The sequence below is a fragment of the Prionailurus viverrinus genome, chromosome C1 (assembly GCF_022837055.1).
Source record: "Prionailurus viverrinus isolate Anna chromosome C1, UM_Priviv_1.0, whole genome shotgun sequence".
Classification (NCBI taxonomy): domain Eukaryota; kingdom Metazoa; phylum Chordata; class Mammalia; order Carnivora; family Felidae; genus Prionailurus; species Prionailurus viverrinus.
The window spans coordinates 166,841,402-166,862,151 of record NC_062568.1 but is presented as its reverse complement, the minus strand read 5'-3'; the positions used below and the strand labels follow the sequence as shown (position 1 = coordinate 166,862,151).

General features: G+C 37.3%; 1 protein-coding gene across 5 annotated transcripts in view; it reads right to left on the bottom strand.

The window, feature by feature from the left end:
* The window catches only part of OMA1 (OMA1 zinc metallopeptidase), a 99,606-nt gene that overhangs the window by 59,441 nt on the left and 19,415 nt on the right, over positions 1-20,750 (bottom strand). Inside the window, exons 1-5 of one of the 5 annotated variants that reach the window (XM_047870706.1) lie at positions 19,399-19,489; positions 7,609-8,133; positions 4,994-5,222; positions 2,278-2,451; positions 2,068-2,175 (exon numbers count right to left, since the gene is read on the bottom strand). In XM_047870706.1, coding sequence (XP_047726662.1) covers positions 2,068-2,175; positions 2,278-2,451; positions 4,994-5,222; positions 7,609-8,114 — 1,017 coding nt within the window. In that variant the 5' untranslated portion in view covers positions 8,115-8,133; positions 19,399-19,489. Of the gene's footprint in view, positions 1-2,067; positions 2,176-2,277; positions 2,452-4,993; positions 5,223-7,608; positions 8,134-19,288; positions 19,490-20,750 lie in introns of those variants that run through there. The other 4 variants (XM_047870707.1, XM_047870708.1, XM_047870709.1 and 1 more) reach the window with 4 other exon arrangements.

Genomic DNA, 20,750 nt, shown 5'->3' with positions numbered 1-20,750 from the left:
ACTGCTTAACATATGAAATAGTTAAAACAAGAAAAATTCAGAAAAAGACTGGAAATTTATTTTTAGTAAAAAACTTCTGGACTTCATGACCTAATATATGAAGTATGATTCATTTATGCAAGTTTGCAATTTTACCACTCTGGTATTTCTCAGTAGGAAATTGAGTTCTATAAAGTTTTATATTTATAGCACTAACCAATTTTACTTAAAATAGTTGTTTTAAGTAATAATTTCTAAATACAAGTTTAACGCACTGGATTGTTCACATTCCCCATTAAAGATGATTAATAAATGCTGATAATACAGGAATCATTACTTGAACATATGAAACATGGCTGACAACTAAAAATAATCACACGGAACACTTCTCGTAACAATATAATCTGTCCTCACAAAGCATTCTTTGCTTCATTATACAAACTGTGTGTCATGAAAAACAATTATGGAATTATTTTAGCACAAAAGAATAACACTACAAATGATGAAGTCATTATAAAAGAGAAAATCCTCATTATTAATTATTAAAGAATATAATTATCCATTACATAGTCTTAGAAAACTAAAAAAAAATTTTAAATATGTATTTGTGGAAGGAAGAAAACATGGAGACTGCTAAAAGAGAAAATATAGTGCTGATGATGTCTAAGGCCTCTACAAAGAAATATCAATAACTACTTTCAATTTTTAAGACTGTTATTTTCTTTTTATGTCTTATCTAATTAGTGTTCTGCACTGACAGAGATGACAACAATATGCTGAATGAGACAGTGAACTAGAGGCCAGAAAAATAAAGGTGTATGTAAAATGAGTATCTTTTAAATGCTAAAATTGGCCAAAACTGATTTTGCAGTTATGAAGTCTTTTCTTGAAAGACAATCTTTTTCGATTGCTTAGATTTATTCTTATATAGATCTATTTAAGGAAAATGTTTTTTTATATTTTTCTATAATTCAGAAGAAATAAATGAGATAATTACTGTTTGTGCTTCAGAAAAGCACAACTGTGACCCACCTCAACTTATTAGTACTTTAAGGAATAGACAGAATTTGAAATGACTTTTAAGGAGATTAATAACACTAGCATTTCCATTTAAAGTTAATATTACTTACATTTCTGACATAACATTTCACAATCCTTTCACTATTTACCTTCATGTTTTCAACAGAAAATACACCTCTCTCTAGTTAATGTGGACAAAAGAAATATACTTATTTTTAATAAAAATAAATATATGAATAAACAAATACATTAGCTTTTTGTACTCATACCAAGTCAAACAGATGTGTATTCACAGAACCGTAAATCAACCTGAATTCTATGATCCATTAAAAAAAAGGCTGCCAATACCCAGGTAACTGTGGTGAAAGAAAGCAGGGCTGGATTTGCAAACAGAAGACCTGGGTTAAAGTCCCAATTGGCCAGTTGACCACATTACTCATGTTACTCCAAGTCTTTTTAAACATTAGTTTCCTCATATATAATGTAGGGATATTAAATACATACTTAATGAGGATGGTATTAAAATTATAATTGAGAAGGTATGTTTAAAAGCTCAGTAAACTGTAAAATGGCAAGGTATCATTATTATTACTCTGCATTAATTATATATGGCATATCATTCTAGAGATTTTCAGAGATGCTCCAAGCCATCTTCTGAGAATGAATAAAAAAGCAAGAAAACTGATTTACCCACTTAAATAGTAATATCACTTTCATATAGTTAACTTTCAGACTAGATTACAAGTATGTTAATAATTATGGAGAGTTTAAAATCTAATTTGAAATAATTAGAGGTTGAGAATAATTACTTTTTAGCAAAAGAGACAGCTGATAAAAATAGTACTTAACAGAAACACTAATTATTCAGGTATCAAATACTAAAGACCATAAAAATTCTCAAAATTAGCCAGTCATATTTTTTCAGGTAACAGAGTAAGTCAACTGCTAAAAATTAAAATACCATCTTTTAAAGAAAAAGAAAACTGAAAAGATTCAGTTTTACAAGATTTAACTTGCACACTTCAAAGCAGTTATTTCAACAACTGAACATTCATCCTAGGTACTTACAGCATGCCCAAGTACTGCATGTGCTATTTCATGGCCCAGAAGAAAGGAAAGTTGATGAATATCAGTTACACTATTTAAAAGCCCAGTGAAGATAAACACTTGTCCATTCTGCACCATAAAGAAAATAATGTAAGTAATTGGAACACCTTTTTAAAAAAACAAGGATATTAAATTTACGATTTAAAGTTAGATGGGAGAACATTTACTTACTGGAAGCACAAAGGCATTTATATCTGGGGAATCAACCACATGAATAGTCCAATTGATCTCAGAGATCCCTGGAATATCTTTATTGCACTCAATCAAATGATAAACCACTTCTTTAACCATTAGGTATCGGGCATCCTTCTCAGTTAGCATATCATTTTTAAACTCTTCCATCCACTGAAAGATTAAAAAGTCATCTTTATTTTAAGAGAGTTTTAGCTCAGCAAAATGTTTATATTGCTTCATGAAGAGTTAAATGGCTACTTATTGTTGAACATTTTAATTTTTAATTATGTAAAAATCTACATATACAAAACACTTCAATTCTTAAATTTGAATTATTCATGCAAAGGCAATGTGCTTTCTCACAAATGGAATAAATTCTAATAACTAAGATTTTTCATATAAATTGGTTGAAATAAAACTTTCATCTTTTCTATTAGCCTATAAACAAATAAAATGTTTAAATATTATTTCTACTTTCCTAAATATTTTAGAAAACAAAATACTGCCTAGGAAACAAAGATTTCATATAAAGAAGAACAATATAAAAGAAAATTACTTTCATAACCCACTGACTGGAAAAACACCCTATACTTAATTTAAAAAGTTAAACTTCTAAAAAGAAAAGGACATTTTGGGGACACCTGGGTGGCTCAGCTGGTTAGGAATCCAACTTCGGCTCAGGTCATGATCTTGAGCCCCGCGTCGGGCTCTATGCTGACAGTTTGGAGCCTGGAGCCTGCTTTGGATTCTGTCTCCCTCTCTCTCTGCCCCTCCCCAGCTCAAATTCTGTTCTGTCTCTCAAAAATGAATAAACATTAAAAAAAATTTTTTAAAAAGGACATTTCATTAATTTTAAGTGTTTTATTCACACAGAATGATAGGAAATTACTGAAATTTTAGAACTAACAGGCATGTCATTTTCTCTACACCATGTTGAGTAGGACTAGCCACTGTACGAACACACTTTCTGAAGCTATATTCAGGAGAAACCCTTTCAAGTATAGGAAAATTAAGGATGTTCTGAAAATATCACATTAATTTCCATAAAACGTGTAGCTTCGTTCACATATAGATCAAGAAGTTTAGAATCTTCTTCCCTTAGATGTATTAAAAATAGATGATTTTGTAGAATTGAATCTGCAATAGTCTTTATATCAATACCATTTTTTAAAAGCACAAGTCACCAATGTAAATAAACTGAAACAACTATTAACCCATATGAAGGAAATAAAACAAGCAAAATTATATATAATTATAGTACTTTACCATATCCCTATAGGAACATGTGCTTGAATTTTAGTATCAAGCAGGTTATTATACTTGTAGGCTAAAAAAAAGAATATTATGTACATATATATTATTTTTTAAAGCTTCTGAGTGAGACGAATGGTGGAAGATACACAAATTTAACACTAGGCCTATCTCAATCTTTCCAGAACACTCTCCTCAAACCTGCTTCAGACAAGACTACCCTAGAAACATCTCCAATCTCTGTAAAAGCTCTACTAGAAAAGATGCATCTTTTTTGTGAAAAAACATTGTTATTTCTTTTTTAAGGTAACTTTCCACTGACAAACTCAGAAGCTTAACTGAAATAAAAAGACATAAAGACTTCACCAAAGTGGTCAAGTGAGACCATGAGACATCAATTCAATAAATACTCATCGAGTATATACTAGGTGTGTGCTCACAACTGGAGAAAGGGTCTGTCCTCAAGAAACTCACTAGTGGTATAAAATGCTTAACTATCTGAGTTACTGTACTTTCTAAAGAAGTAAGGCTTCTTGGGGCTCCTGGGTGGCTCAGTCAGTTAAGCGTCCAACTTTTGATTTCAGCTCAGGTCATAATCTCATGTTTCCTGAGTTTGAGCCCTGCCACAGGCTCTGTGCTAGGAGCACGGAGCCTGCTTGGGATTCTCTTTCTCCCTCTCTCTCTGCCCCTCCCCTGCTTGCACTCTCTTGATAAAAATAAAAAACATTAAAAAAAAAAATGACTTAAGGCTTCTGAATTCCAACTGGATTTTGCATTCAAAAAATATAATTGCCAAAAATGAGGTTTTGGAAGAAATTACCATATTCTACATTACTTTCAAGGTACAAAAATTCATATTACATATCTACTTATCCAAAAAATATGTACTAAACACTACCTTCTACATTGTGCTAGTACTTAATATAAAATGATAAAAACAGACAGGGTCTTGGTTCCCAAAGAGCTTAGTCTAACAAAGGAGACAGATCAATAAAGAAATAATTATGCAAATAACAATTATGTTACCTCCATGATAAGTGATTTAAAGGAAAAGTACAGTATGCAAAGAGAAAATAAAAGCAGGAGACCTGACCCCAATATAGCCAAGCACTGGACACAATTATAAATGAGCTGATTCATAATTCAGTCTGTATGAAGGATTCCCACTAGAGCATAATGTAGCCAACCTGCCTAACCCAGTCTGGATAATCAAGGAAGACTTTCCTGAGAAAGTGACATTTAAGGTGGCATGTGATGAGCAGGAATTAGCTGGATGAATGAAAGGAAATGCAATGTAGGTAGCAGGAACACTAAGTATGCAACTTTGGAGGCCTTTTGGGAAAATGCGAATTTTCTATCAAAGACTAACATAAAAAAGTAGTGCATCTTTCATACTTAAGAAACTTTGCCGCTTTGAGTATTATATTAAGCAATCTAATTATAAACAATTCTTACTACTTACTGCTTCATATTCCAGTTCGGATAAAAGTTTGAAATGTTCTTTCCCCAATAATAGTAGCTTATTCCTTCCTGTGATAGGACTCACTTCCAGGTGAGTAAAATAAAACACTACAAAGAGCAATCCAAAACTACTGAAACAAAGGAATAACTTCCATTTATTCTTCCTTAAACTTTCTTTAAATAGTTCCTTCTTGTTAGGAGGAAGTGCCTGCCACCATTTCCTTATGCCCCTAGAGCAGAAAGAAAAATTCAAAGTTCTGACAATAGTATCAGCACGTATCAAAAAAACTTAATCTTATACTAGAATTCTATGTCATCAAATACTTGAATTTTTGTGAAATATTTCTCTGTATAGATGAGTTTTCTCCATTTATAAAATTCTTAGCTAAATGATGAAAAAGTAACCAGTTATAAAAATTCTAAAGCTCATTTAAAGTTTCTTCTTATTTTAAAGGTGAACACTAAATGAGTAGCTATTTTACAACTACCACTAGTTAACATTTATTGACTGTTTACCTCATGCAAGCTGCTGTTCTAATTGTTATACATATGTCATCTCACTTCATCTTCACAAAAGCCCTGTTACCAAAGATAAAACTGAGACAGAGAGAACTGTCCTAGGACTTGTCCAAGGTTGCAGAGGTGATAAGGGAAAACCAGGCAAAGAAGACCATGTGATCCTAGAGTATGGGTACTTAACTACTTGATAGGGATGATCTGTTCAAATAAACATCTGAGGGGTTACAGCACAATCATCTATACCTGTAACCACAATTCACTCCCCCTGCTCATCAGACTTCCAGCACAATCTGCCAGTACTTCAGCAAGGTACAAGGGAAACTACCTCAGCATTGATTTTAGAAATAAACACTGCTCACCAGCAGAAACTTCACTATCCCCTCAAGAACATAATAAAGGAAAGGTAAGAAGGGCATAAACATCGCAAACAAGAAAATGAGAGAATGTGTAGTTAACACATGGAGGTCTAATTTCTACCAGGCAACAATACTCCCTGCTGGTTATCAGAGATTACAGACATTTTGACAAGCAATGTTTTCAACAACAAGACAAAATTTTTCCTAGTGAGTTCATCTGTGAAATCACAACAAAAGTTTAAGATATACACATCATTCTCTTGACAAAATCCATCTTACAAAATAACTTCAAGTTATTTTAATTTTATTAAGTGACACTCCTAAGATGCCTCAAAGTGTCCCAACCTGAAAAGACTTAGGCCAGACTATGAAGTATATTTATTTCCCATTTAAAACTTCCTATGACTTATCATCTGCCTTCAATGTATGATGAAAACACAGCAAAAAGAAAATGTAAGTGATTACAATGGAAACAACAACCAAAAGTTAAAAATAATATTAAAAAGGATGAGAAAGAGCCATTGGCCTAAGACCCTGGGCTGAGTTATGACAAAGATCCTCTCTTGCACCAGACTCTACTCAGGCTCCCCTGAACTTTTTTCAACTAGGCCTCACTTCTGGACTTCTGTATTCATCTCTGCATTGTCCAGGTTTAGCAAGAATCCTGCTAAGTCAGGTTAAACAGAATTTCCCCATCCTCCGTATCTTATCACCCTCGATACCTGATCGAGTTCCTCCTCATTCTCCAGCCTCCAGATGATGTCTGATCACACTCACCTGCCTTCAGCAAGAAGCCTAGTGGGGTCAGGTTAGGGAGAATCCCCACTTATTCCTGATGCTTCGTCTGAGTAATTTTCTATCCACCAAACCCCACCCTGCTTCTCAGCTATAAATTCCCACTTGCCCATGGTATATTCAGATTAACTCTGGTTCTATACTTAGGTCTCTCTTCCCCTACTGCAAAAGTTCTGCATAAATCTGTGTTTACTGCTTTAACTGTTGTCTAGCTCTGGTCTTCTCTGACAGTCGTTACCTACAACTAGAGCTAACACAACTGTATATTTTCTGGGTGCCAGTGTCAAACCACAGAAAACTGGGTTGGTTAGTATGAGAGTAAGAGAGCTAGAAAGGCCTTCACAGTCATCAAATGTAAGAATGACGAGACAATGCTTAACTTTACCTTTCTTCATTCTTCATGGAGCAAATAAGAGAAAACAAGATTAACTATGGGGGGAGGTTTAAATTAAATAAAAGATACTATTTAGCTGTGAAAACATATTATGAAGGACTACCCAAAAGAAAATAACAAAGATGTGATGGAAATAGAACTGAAAAATAAATGCTAATTAAGCATTAACTTGGCTAGGAATGAGCCTATTCTTAAATAAGTGAACTCCCAGTTTCATGACCCGTTGCCTCAGATTTCATAAAATAAAAAGTTATGTTTTTAAGTATTGTTCTTACAAACTATACCCAACATTTCTCATTCTTGTAATCAAAATAGAAGATCGTTTAAAAAGTGTCCTATATAATTTTTTAAAGATCTCATTTTTATACTATAATATGTAGTAAATTATTTCAAGATTAAATCATTTCTAACAAAACTGGGTAGAACCAACCGTTTGGAAACTTCATTTTGAGCTAAATATGGGAGGGAAATCTAACAAGTTTTCTTTAAAAGTATAGTTTTACAAATACCTTTTAAGTTTTTTTTGTTTGGTTTTTTTTTTAAGCTTTTTACCTGCCTACAATGATTGCAAATAGTTTCTGCACTGGTTTAAGAATAATCAACAAGAGAGGAACCGGAGTGGCTTGAAACCGAGGAGAAGTGTGGAAACTCCTGATGTCTCTCTCTCTCATGCGAAGACACTTTAGGGGACGCAATACTGAGAGAAAAGGAGCTCCTGCAACTTCTTCTATCAGGAGCTGTCTTGAAAAAGAGTCATTCCGTGCACCACATGTTGGGGTAACCATCCAAATTTCTTTATGGCTCACGCTCAAGAGGCATCCTGGTCTTTTGGTATTAAGAGTCCTATAAGAATAAAAATTTTTAGGCAGAAAAGTCAACCTATCACACTGCTGTACTCCCAGACCCTGATACTTATTAATTGTATGAGTAATTTGTACTTGATGGCAGTCTGGTGAGGTGACAGCTAGTGTGTTACACAGTCTCCAGTTGGTCAGCAAATGAAATCGGAAGAAAACACAGTTTCTAGTAGCAGACTGCAGTCCATAGATGAAGCTCATCTTTCTTCTCCTGGATTATCTGGAACACAAAAAATAAGTTATAAATACCTCTGGAAATACTTATTTATAAAACTGTTGCTGTTCAGTTGTTCTTCCCTTGACACATCTCAGACTGAATTATCTTAGGTTTCTGCTCACCAGCCCTATAGCAATGCCTCTCAGCAATACAAACCAAAGAGGTTAAAAAAAAAAAAAAAAAAAAAAAAAAAAGGTTTTGCTCACTTCTTTTTACTCTACAACATATACTTTAGAAACTTGGTTGTTATTTTTTTTTTCTTCTTTCATTTTTTAGTTTTGCTTGGGGGAAGTCTGTTTTTATTTTAACAGTTAAATTACTGGGGATTAAGAAATGGATTAAACAAACAAAAACAGTCAACTTTAGTAATTGGCAGTAACTAGGAGGCATTACAGAAAAGCATGTAATGGAATAGTAAGATCTAAGTTTTAAAATGTATTTTTTAAAATACAAATTTGATGCAGAAAAGCATTTGACAAAATACAGCATCCTTTCTTGATTAAAAACCCTTAAGAAAGTAGGGATAGAAGGATCATACCTCAAGATCATAAGGGCCAACACAAAAAAAACCCACCACTAATATCACCCTCAGTGGGGAAAAACTGAGAGCTTACCCCCTAAGGTCAGGAACATGATAAGGATGTCCACTCTCATCACTGTTATTCAACATAGTGTTGAAAGTCCTACCTCAGCAATCAGACAACACAAAGAAATAAAAGGCATCAAAATTGGCAAGAAGTCAAACTTTCACTCTTCACAGATGACACGATACTCTGTGGAAAATCCAAAAGACTCCACTGAAAAAATGCTAAAACTGATATATGAATTCAGCAAAGTTGCAGGATATAAAATCAATGCACAGAAATTGGTTGCATTTCTATATACCAATAATGAAGCGAGAAATCAAGGAAACGATCCCATTTACAACTGCACCAAAAGTCATAAAATATCTAGGAATAAACCTAACCAAAGAGATAAAAGATGTATACAATGAAAACTATACAAAGCTCATGAAAGAAACTGAAGAAGTCACACAAAAGAATGGAAAAACATTCCATGCTCATGGTTTGGAAGAACAAATATTGTTAAAATGTCAACAGTACACAAAGCAATCTACACATTCAAAACAATCCCTATCAAAATAACACCAGCATTCTTCACAGAGCTAGTAAAAACAATTCTAAAATTTGTATGCAACCAGAAAAGCCCCCGAATAGCCAAAGCAATCTTGAAAAAGAAAACCAAAGAAGGAGGCATCACCATCCCGAACTTCAAGCTGTATTACAACACTGTAATCATCAAGACAGTATGGTAATGGCACAAAAACAGACACTCAGATCAATGGAACAGAACAGATCTCAGAAATGGACCCACAAACGTACGGTCAACTTATCTTTAACAAAGCAGGAAAGAATATCCCATGGAAAAAAGACAGTCTCTTTAATGGTGCTGGGAGAACTGGACAGCAACATGCAGAAAAATGAACCTGGACCATTTTCTTACACCATACACAAAAATAAACTCAAAATGGAAGAAAGACCTAAACATAAGACAAGAGGCCATCAAAATCCTAGAGGAGAATACAGGCAGCAATCTCTTTGACTTCAGCTGCAACAACTTCTAACTTAACGGGTCTCTGAAGGCAAAGGAAACAAAAACAAAAATGAACTACTGGTACCACATCAAGATAAAAATCTTCTCGGGGCGCCTGGGTGGCGCAGTCGGTTAAGCGTCCAACTTCAGCCAGGTCACAGTCTCGCGGTCCGTGAGTTCGAGCCCCACGTCAGGCTCTGGGCTGATGGCTCAGAGCCTGGAGCCTGTTTCTGATTCTGTGTCTCCCTCTCTCTCTGCCCCTCCCCCGTTCATGCTCTGTCTCTCTCTGTCCCAAAAATAAATGTTGAAAAAAAAAATTAAAAAAAAAAAAGATAAAAATCTTCTCCACAGCATGGAAACAGAAATAATCAGCAAAACTAAAACGCAACTGATGGAATGGGAAAAGATATTTGCAAATGGCATACCAGATAAAGGGTTAGTATACAAAATCTATAAATCGTTTGTCAAACTCAACACCCAAAAACCAAATAATCCAGTGAAGAAATGGGCAAAAGACCTGAACAGACACTTCTCCAAAGAAACATCCAGATGGCCAACCAACCCATGAAAAAATGCTCAACATCACTCATCATCAGGGAAATACAAATCAAAACCACAAAGAGATACCACCTCACACCTGTAAGAATGGTTAACAAGTCAGGCAACAACAGGTATTGGCGAGTATGTGGAGAAAGAGGAACCGTTTTTGCACTGCTGGGGGGAATGCAAACTGGTGCGGAAAACACCGCACTCTGGAAAACAGTATGGAGGTTCCTCAAAAAATTAAAAACAGAACTACCCTATGAGCCAGCAATTGCACTACTAGGTATTTAACCAAAGGATACAGGAGTGGTGATTTGAAGGGGCACATGCACCCCAATGTTTATAGCAGTGCTATTGACAATGGCCAAAGTATGGAAAGAGCCCAAATGTCCATCAACAGATGAATGGATAAAGAAGAGGGGTGCCTGGGTGGCTCAGTCAGTTAAGCACTGGACTCCAGTTCAGGTCATGATCTTGCAGTTCACGAGTTCAAGCCCCACATCGGGCCATTTGGCTCTGTGCTGACAGCTCAGAGCCTGGAGCCTGCTTCAGATTCTGTGTCCCTCTCTCTGCCCTTCCCCCGATCACACTGTTTCTCTCTCTCTCTCAAAAATAAATTTAAAAACAAATATGTGGTATATAGATACAATGAAGTATTACTCCTCAATCAAAAAGAATGAAATCTTGCCATTTGCAACAAATTGGATGGAACTAGAGTGTATTATAAGTGAAATTAGTTAGAGAAAGACAAATATCATATGACTTCACTCATGTGGAATTTAAGATACAAAACAGATGAACATAAGGGAAGGGAGGCAAAAATAATATAAAAACAGGGAGGGGGGACAAAATACAAAAGACTCTTAGAGAACTGAGGGTTGCTGGAGGGGTTTGGGGTGGGGGGATGGGCTAAATGGACAAGGGGCATTAGGGAGGACACTTGCTGGGATGAGCACTGGGTGTTACACACTGGATTCTCCTCCTGAAATCATTATTGCACTCTATGTTAACTAATTTGGATGTGAATTTAAAATAAATACATATTTAAAAAATAAATATAAAATAAAATACAAACTTGATCCTTTCACATATAATCCTGGCACTTTTAATTGGGGTCAAGATGGAATACGAGGAACTGAAAACAAGTGAAAAAACAGAATAAATACAACAATGGTTTCAAAACACTGGACATTAGGCAATGAAGAACAAGTGACGCCTGAGAGATGGGAAATAAATTAACTGAGTCCTACAATTGCCCCAAGTTCCTGCCTGGAGAGTTTCCCGGCCACTATGCAGAGAGGGCAAACCTAGCACAGCCCACAGGTGGCCCTAAATTGGAGAGATGAAGCTGGGAGTTCAAGTAGGTCATAGTAGCTAGACCTCGCAGAGCACAGTATGAGAGAAGACAGAACTGTGCAGAAAAAGAACTCCAGAGTGTGTCCTGCAGAAAAATCTGCCTCCTATATTCAGCTGAGTTCTGATCAGGGCACTCATGTGAGGAAAGTCCTTGGAGGTGGGAAAGAATCACCTGACAGGATTAGAGGAGCAATATGCAAGACTCATGGAGCATGGAGTATCCGGCCTATTTCCACTCTTCAAAGCAGAAACCCTTTTAACTCATGGGGGACTGCGTAGAGTACTCAGAGGGTTTTGCCTCATTAGAGAAAAAGCAGTCCTAGAATAAAAGTTACTCTAGCTCTACCTAACAAAGATTAAAGGCAATACTCAACAAGATCAAACTGTTTCTAAGTAACTAAACCACATTCTAGAAAAAAGCTCAAAAACAGTTGTTAAGAATACAAAAATATCCACCACTTAACAAGGTACAATTTATAATTAAAAATTGCCAGGCAGCAAAGATGCAGGATATGTAAACCTTAATTAAGAAAAACACTAATAAAAACTAACTCTTAAGTAGCATGAATGACAGCATTGACAAAGATATTGAAGTGCTTATTATAACTATATTCCATGTGTTTAAGAAGCTAAAGGTAATTTGAGAGTGTTAGACATGGAATATGTTTTTTTTAAAAGACTTACATTGAACTTCTAGACAAGAAAACTAGTGTCTTCTATGAAAAATACGCTAGATGAAACTAACAGCAGGTTAGATATTATAACAATGAAATAAAGACTTGTGAATTTGACGGATCAATAGAAACCAAGAAAACCAAAATAGAAAACCAAGAGAAAAAATGCACAGAGCATCAACAAGGTATAGGATAACTCAAGCGGCCTAACATATGTATAACTGGAGTCCCTGAAAAGTGGGAAGGCATGGTAGGTAGACAATAAAAAGAAAAAAGAATGGCCAACATTTTCCAAATTTGATGAAAACTGTAAACCAACAAATCCAACAAGTTTAAACACACACACACACACACACACACACACACACACACACACACAGAGTAAACACAAAGGAAACTTACTCCAAGGCATATCCTAGTTAAATTTCTTAAAACCAATTGAAGAGAAAATCTTAAATTTCACATTTTAGATGAAATGGATCAACTTCCTGAAAAACACAAACTACCAAAGCTAACTCAGAAAGAAATTGATCTGAACAGCCCTATATCTATTATTTTAATTTAACTTACAGTTAAAAACCTTCCCACAAAGAAAGCTCCAGGCCCAAATAGCTTCACTGGGGAATTCTGTCAAACAGTTACGGAATAATTAAAAATAATTCTATTCAAACTCTTCCAGGAAATTGAAAAGAAATGAATAATTTGCATTTCATTCCATAAGACCAGCATTACCATGCATGATACTAAAGCCAGAAAAAAACTTACAAGACTATAAAGTACTATCTCTCATCAACACAGACAGAAAAAATTCTTAATATTTTAGAAAATCTAATTCAACAATACATATAAAGACAGTACATCATGACCAGTTGAGGTGTGTCCCAGGAATGCAAGGTTGAAAGAAAAATTCAGCAATCAATGTAATCACCCTATGCACTGAAAAAGAAACACCACATGATCATCTCAATAGATACAGAAAAAGCATTTGATAAAATCCAACACCTAACCCTGACAAAAAACTCTCATAAACTAGGACATCTACAGAAAACTGTAACAGCATATTTATTGGTGAAAGACTATACTTTCCTCCTAAGATCAGGAGAAAAGCACAGATGTTCACTCTCACCACTTAAATTCAATATTATACTGGAGTTCCTAATCAATACAATAGAATACATACATAACTAAATAAATGGCATCCAGACAAGAAATATAGAAGTGGTCTTTATGCCTATACAATAGGATCATCTCTATAAAAAATCCAAAGGAATCTACAAAAAAAGCTCCTACAATGAGTTTAGTTAGGTGTCAGGATACAAAAGCAATATACAAAACAAATCTTATCTCTATATACTAACAAGTGATAGAAGCCAGACCTTACTACCGCCAAAAAAGTGCATACTCTATGATTCCAGCTCTATAATATAAGCTGTACAAAATGCAAAGTAATTATACTTACAGAGAGATCACTGATTGCCTGAGGATGGGAAAGTAAAGAGGATCAGGAGAGGGATTATAAAGTTTTGGAGGCAATGAATATGTTCACTATTTTGCTTGTGATGTAGGTTTCACAGGTGTACACAGAGGTCAAAACTTATACTATATAGCTTACGTATGCACAATTTATTTTATGTCAATTATAAATCAATTAAGCTGTTTTTCAAAAGATACTAAAACCAGGTAACAATCAAATGCAATGTGTGAACTCTGATTAGATCTTAGTTTGAAAGAAAAAAATCAGCTTTGGAAGACAACTGGGATTAATGGGGGAATTCACATATAGATTTGCTTTTAGGTTATTTTAGGTAAGTATTGCTTATTAGGTTATAATGATGTGGTTATGCAGGTGAATAATTTATACCTGAGATACTTGCGGAGGTATCTCTTTATGATGAATAAAACTTACTTTCAAATTATATCACACACATACACACACACACACACACACACACACACACACACTTACATAGGACATAAAGCCAATGCAGTAAAATATTAACAATGGTATCTAAGTCCTGGTTATATATGTGTTCATTAATTTTTTTTTCAATTCTTGTTTCAAAATCTTCATAATTAAAGTTGGAAGAAAATATGTAAATCTAACTCAACCTAAACTAATACAATATTATCTAGAAAAATAACTTCAGAAAATCAGTTTTAATAAACAGTATTACCTACATGTCAGACTATTTAAAAGTTACTAACATTTTTTATATAACATTCCACCCTTGCATATAACATAAAATGTGAATAAAGGGCATGACAAGTAAACATTAACTCCGAGTTAACCCTTTTGGAATTACTACCAATTTTAAATCAGAGTCCACACTTAATACATAATAATCTGATGTTATTAACAAGATACTTTCTAGTTTTTTTTCCTTTTTTAAACCAAGCTGAAAGTAGTAAAATAACTGACGTCTAGAAATCATTTCAAAATTAGTATTTGAGTAACCAGTAAGTTTCTTCATTGGCTAGCTGGCTTATGAGTTACAGATGCAGCATGAAATTCAGTCCCTGCCCTCATGGATGTCATAATCTAGTTGAGGGGGGTAGGGAATGTATCTAATAAGACTATTATGGAATAATAAAATACAGTTCCTTATTAAGCGTTATGCACTGTTATGAATTTTTAAAAAAGAAAGGACTTCCATGAGTAGCACAATAGTTCAAGGCAACTATTGTTTTTTATGCTGTTTGGGTAGATGCAGAAAAAAAAAGTTTTTAAAGAATTGTTTCAAATGGGGAAGTGTACTCAAGGTTTAACAGCAGAAAGTCTTTTGCTAGAAGTCATACTACAAAAACAACACAAACCCACATTCTTTACTATAGGAGATAAGCTTCAAACACTTGTCCAATCACATGCCCACTTTCAAAGGGCATCCTATAGCCTCAACTTAAGGGATAGGCCCAGACTGTCAATCTTCCCCAGAGACCCCTTCCACTGGCCACAGAGCCAGGCGTGGACGTCTGACACTGACAAGACTTTTGGTGAGGCAGTATCAGGCAAAGAAGTACAAGGGTATGTATAATTTGGGGCTGTACTTGGTGCTACACAAAGTAGCACGCAAGCAAGAACCAGGAACCAAAACCCTTGCAAAAGAACTGGATCAAGAGAAAGGACGATGGACTCGATCAATGTGCAGAAAGTAAAAGATCATGAAGCCTCAGGGAGAGAAAGAGAGAAAGAGAGGGGGCAAGACTCATACCCTCCCGGTTCCCAAGAGTCCACTGTACTTCCTAAATTTAACTGAGCTACATGAGCTTTTACTCTATCCCTAAAACAATTCCCTCTCTTTAAAGGGAAGAGTATCTCATGAATAAATGACCTCTGATTTAAGAGGTTACGAGGTATAAAAGTTACACACTTCATACATAAGCTAATAACATTTTAATATACATGCTGTTTATTACAACTGAGGGTTCCTTCTATACTTTGCAAAGCCAAATTCCCGATTTTCAACACTGAATCAGTTCCAGATTAGTAGTGGATTATCTCTGCAGTGACTTTATCATACAACAGATCTCAATCCACATTAAATCAGTCGTGTCAATTCTGCATCCTTAATGTCTCAATCTAGCCCTTCCTGGGCTCCGTGGCCTTAGGCCGTGGATGGCTATATAACCTCTAATCTCTCTGCCCATTTTACCACCAACTCCTACCCCTCCAGTTCGTCCCCCCCAAACAAGAAGTAAAGCTATCTAAAATACAAATCAGACAACAGAATCCTCCTCCCACAACTCACATAAGCCCTACATTGCTAAATATAAGGCAACCATTTTTTTTTAAATGGAGATTTGTATAGTGACAAAGATATACAAATCTTTTTTTTTTTAATTTATTTTTTCAACGTTTATTTATTTTTGGGACAGAGAGAGACAGAGCATGAACGGGGGAGGGGCAGAGAGAGAGGGAGACACAGCATCGGAAACAGGCTCCAGGCTCCGAGCCATCAGCCCAGAGCCTGACGCGGGGCTCGAACTCCCGGACCGCGAGATCGTGACCTGGCTGAAGTCGGACGCTTAACCGACTGCGCCACCCAGGCGCCCCATACAAATCTTAAAAATAACAATACTACTTGCCAAAATTCTGTTATCAGGAATGGCAAATTCAGATGTGTAAACCAGCACTGCACAACAGAAACTTCTGCAGTCATAGAAATGTGTCTTCATTGTCCAATGTGCTAACTTCTACCTATGGCTACTGAGCACTTGAAATGTGGCTGGTGTGACTGAGCAAAAGAATGTTTTAGTGTTCACTTATTTATTGTAAGAGAGAGAGCGTGCGCTCATGCCTGAGCAGGGAAGGGGCAGAGGGAGTGAGAGAGAAAATCCCAAGTAGGCTCTGCGTTGACAACAAGGAACCCAACGCAGGGCTCAAACCTATGAACCATGAGATCATGACCTAAGCCGAAACCAGATGCTCGACCGAACTGAGGCACCCAGACACCCCTTTAGTTCATTTTAGTTCATCTAAAACAAAATGGCCATAGGTGACTAGTGGCTATTGTATTAGCCACAGTGCTAGTCTGTAGAGTCCAGGCAAAGCCATCCTGACATAAATGCAGATTCACGCCTATCTAAAGAAGATGCAACAAGTGTAATGGAATTTGAACTTAGTGTTACCAAACAGTTCAATGTTTTCAAGAAAAGCAAGCAATTCAAACTTTATGTGGAAGTTAGCAGTTTTAAAATGCTAGCAACCAACTTAAAACAAAAAACAAACAAAGCTTATTAACCACCTTGACCAAACCAACATACACAAGACCCCATTCAGTTTTCCATCTAAATGATGTCATTCATTCATTAAATATTTAATGAGTGCGTCCTACATACCGTATCATACCATTCTGGATGCTGGAGATAACCACAAAAAAAGAGACAAAAATCTCTGCCCAATTTGCAGCAACAGTAATGCTGCAATATGCTAACATACACAAATACAAATAAATCTAAAGCAACACATAGCAAACTATTCATAGTGGTTATTTTGAGTCACTGTAAAGGATTTTCATCTCACGTATTTCTGTGCTGTTCAAATTTTTACCAGGTGTATTATTTTGTAAGCCCCAAAACTAACAACTATTTTTGTAATTCCCAACGGTTTCCGTGGGCTTCAATAAACTCCTGCATATGAAAGACCAGGCCTCTCATAATGCCACCTCCTACCATTTCTCCAGCCACCTTCCCCGGCTGTCCTTCACCCATTCCTAAGCTCCAGACCCACTGATTTACTTACACCCCTCAGAAAACCTCTCATCTCTAATATCTATGCGCATCAATTGCACAGCTTAGCTCTGCGATTATAGCAAGCAAAGTCTTGCTCATCTCTCATGACTTATGTGAAATTAAAAAAAAAAAAATTCTGACACAGAAGGTACAAGCAAAAGCCCCAAACATTACATGAACATAAGTAAAAACATTATCACTGACATCACTGACAATAAACTGTCATTTAGAACAGAAATGGAGCCTGATATTTTGCAATCCCTGGCTTATCCTTGAGAAATGGTAAAAAAAAAAAAAAAATGGGGGGAAGAAACCTATTTATACATTTCACAGAGCCAACGCTAGACTACACAGAGCCTAAGAAGGACTCAGGGCTGGCCTATCCTCTTCAAAGAACTAGAGCAGGTCAACAAACATGGCTGGCAAACTTCAAGGATTACTAAATTAATGATGTGAGAAAATTAAGCAATTTGGATGGTTAGCCTCTAAGACCATTTCAGATCCTTAATTCTTTAAGTACCATCTCAGAATGAGCAAGTACAGCACTCACTGGCACTCACAGCTGAAGCCTGGAAGACAGTTTTAACAACTCTGCTGAAAATGACTATTTCTTCTCTGGTTTCTATGGAAACAGCCGTCAGGTTGGCAAAAATAGGACATGTACTTTAAAATAATCATTCAAGCAAAGTACACACATGATGGAAGACTTAAAAAAAAAAATAAATTGGAAGGCAACAGCCTTGGTTCTTAAGCTTCCAAATGTCAGACTGCATGCACCCCGTCACCACGGCTGAGATGATGGATATACACCCGCTGCATTTCAGCGAGGGATACACGGTACTGGTTGGGGTCCCTACAGTGGATCAATCCCTGAATTCCAAATGAGGTCTTTTCGTCGCCCCGGACTAAAATTGCTCATTGAGGACTGCATGGCACAATAAAACTGTTGCTCAGCTTTACACAGGCAAGTGACATTATTTAAAGAGTATAAAAAGCTCTTTTTGTAAACAAGTTTATGAAGAAAGTATCAAAACGCCTTTGCACTGGTTACACGGGAAATGTTGGGTTCTTCATTGCAGGGTTTAGGTAGGAAAACTTATGTTGTCTACTTTAAGAGTTGAGGAGGAAAGAGAGGGACTGCCTCTCAAGTTGCTGTAGGCGGTTGGAAGCGGTTTTGCACGGGTGAAGGTGTCGAAGTGAGGCACACCGTGCCGTCCGCGTTAATAAATACTACTTTAAAAAAGGAGCTGCCAGGGGCGCCTGGGTGGCGCAGTCGGTTAAGCGTCCGACTTCAGCCAGGTCACGATCTCGCGGTCCGTGAGTTCGAGCCCCGCGTCAGGCTCTGGGCTGATGGCTCGGAGCCTGGAGCCTGTTTCCGATGCTGTGTCTCCCTCTCTCTCTGCCCCTCCCCGTTCATGCTCTGTCTCTCTCTGTCCCAAAATAAATAAACGTTGAAAAAAAAAAAAAAAAAAATTAAAAAGGAGCTGCCAAAGAGAAAGGATGAGGGGAGAGGGAGGTATCTTCTCGGAAACCACATCCACCTGCTAACTAGCAACTTCCCGGCCGGCAGAGTAGCACCCTGGGGTCCCTGCACTCCACGCCGGGAGAGGGGGGGGAAGGGAGGGATGAGACACAACTCTCCCGTACCCCTTTTCCACTCACCCCTCTCCCCCGGCTCTCCCCAACCCTTTCCCACACACACCCGGCGCCCCTCCGTCCCTTCCCCCCAGGCCTCGCCACCCCACTCCCCTCCCCGTGCTCACAGGGCTCCGCCTCTCACCCCGGCGCCCCTCGAAGTTCTCGCACTCTGCCCCCACCCCTGGGCCCCGCCCAACTCGTAAAAGGGGGACAAAGACGTCCCCACAGGACAGACCCTAGCAGTGGCGAAAGCGAAGACGACTCTTCAGACCGGCCCTTTGCGCAGGCGCATACCCCATCCAGAAGCCCCGCCTCCTTACTTCCTGCCCTCTGCCCGGTCCTTGGCGCCTTTTGCTCCGCCCACAGCGGGCAGTCGACACACCCGCCCGTAATCTTCCTTCCCGAGGGCCTCCGACGGGGAGCGGACCGTGGCGCTCTCACGCCCCCGTGTGGCTAGAGGAGGGACGTGGCTGCGGGCTGTGCTGTTTGCCTGGCACGTCTTCTTCACTTAAGTCCTTGGAACCTGATTTGGCTCCTCTAAAGAATGATCCAGGCAAGGCTGTGACCGCTGAGGATTCTAAGGCAGTGCTGGCCAAAAGAAAAGAGATTCTAGAGGGTTTCTGGAGCCCAAAGACTAAGGTTTCTTGGTTTTAAAGTTGCAGTGCTAGAAGTAGTCTTTGGAGTGTGAGAATTTGCTTTCACCTGACTTTCTGGAATGGCACAGTTTAAGAAAAATGAAGCATAACCTGAAGCATCTAGAAGTTAACTGAAAAGAGATGGCTACAAAACAATGGGTATGGTATGTCTCATTCATGCCACCAAAAAATATTTATCCAGCACCAAGTGCATCTTTCATGGAGCTTGTATCACAGTGAGGAGATCTAGGCAATAAGCAAGCAAACAAGCAAATAAATATGGTATCAGATAATGGTATGATTCTGTATTAGTTTGTGATATTTATATTCTCTGCACAATGAAAAACATCTTAAAAGATATAAACACTATGAACAATTTTACGTGTCGCTTTTACAGGATTATAAGCAATGTTTTCTTTCACCTTGCTTATTTGTGTTTTATAATTTGCCTTTTACTTTGAAGGAACTATCCTGGCAGATCCCTGACCACTGGTTCCCTAACAACTCAAGTGACAGGTCTCTGAATCTTCATGGGTTTATGTGAAGTGCGTGTATCTTTCCAAGGTCTCCAATGTACTAGCTATCTCTTGCTCAGCATGCCTGATTAGCATGCTGTTATCAATAGAACAGATAGGGTTATATTATTAGCAGGCTGTTATCAATAGAACAGATAGGTTCTCTGGGATGTCCAGGTGGTCCCGATCCTTTTGGACTGTATTATGACAGATCGCAGAGATAGCACAATGACTATAATCAAGTCTACTACATGATTACATCTTCAGTTGTCTATAAACCATTCTCCTGGTTTCTGAAGTGGCCAGACTGGCAAATTAAATGGAGACATGACAGGGACAACTACTCTGTATCTATTAGGTCTTTAATGGTGGCATTAATCTCTACCATCATCACCCTAGCCCCTTGGATGAAATATTGGTTATTTATTATCTCAACT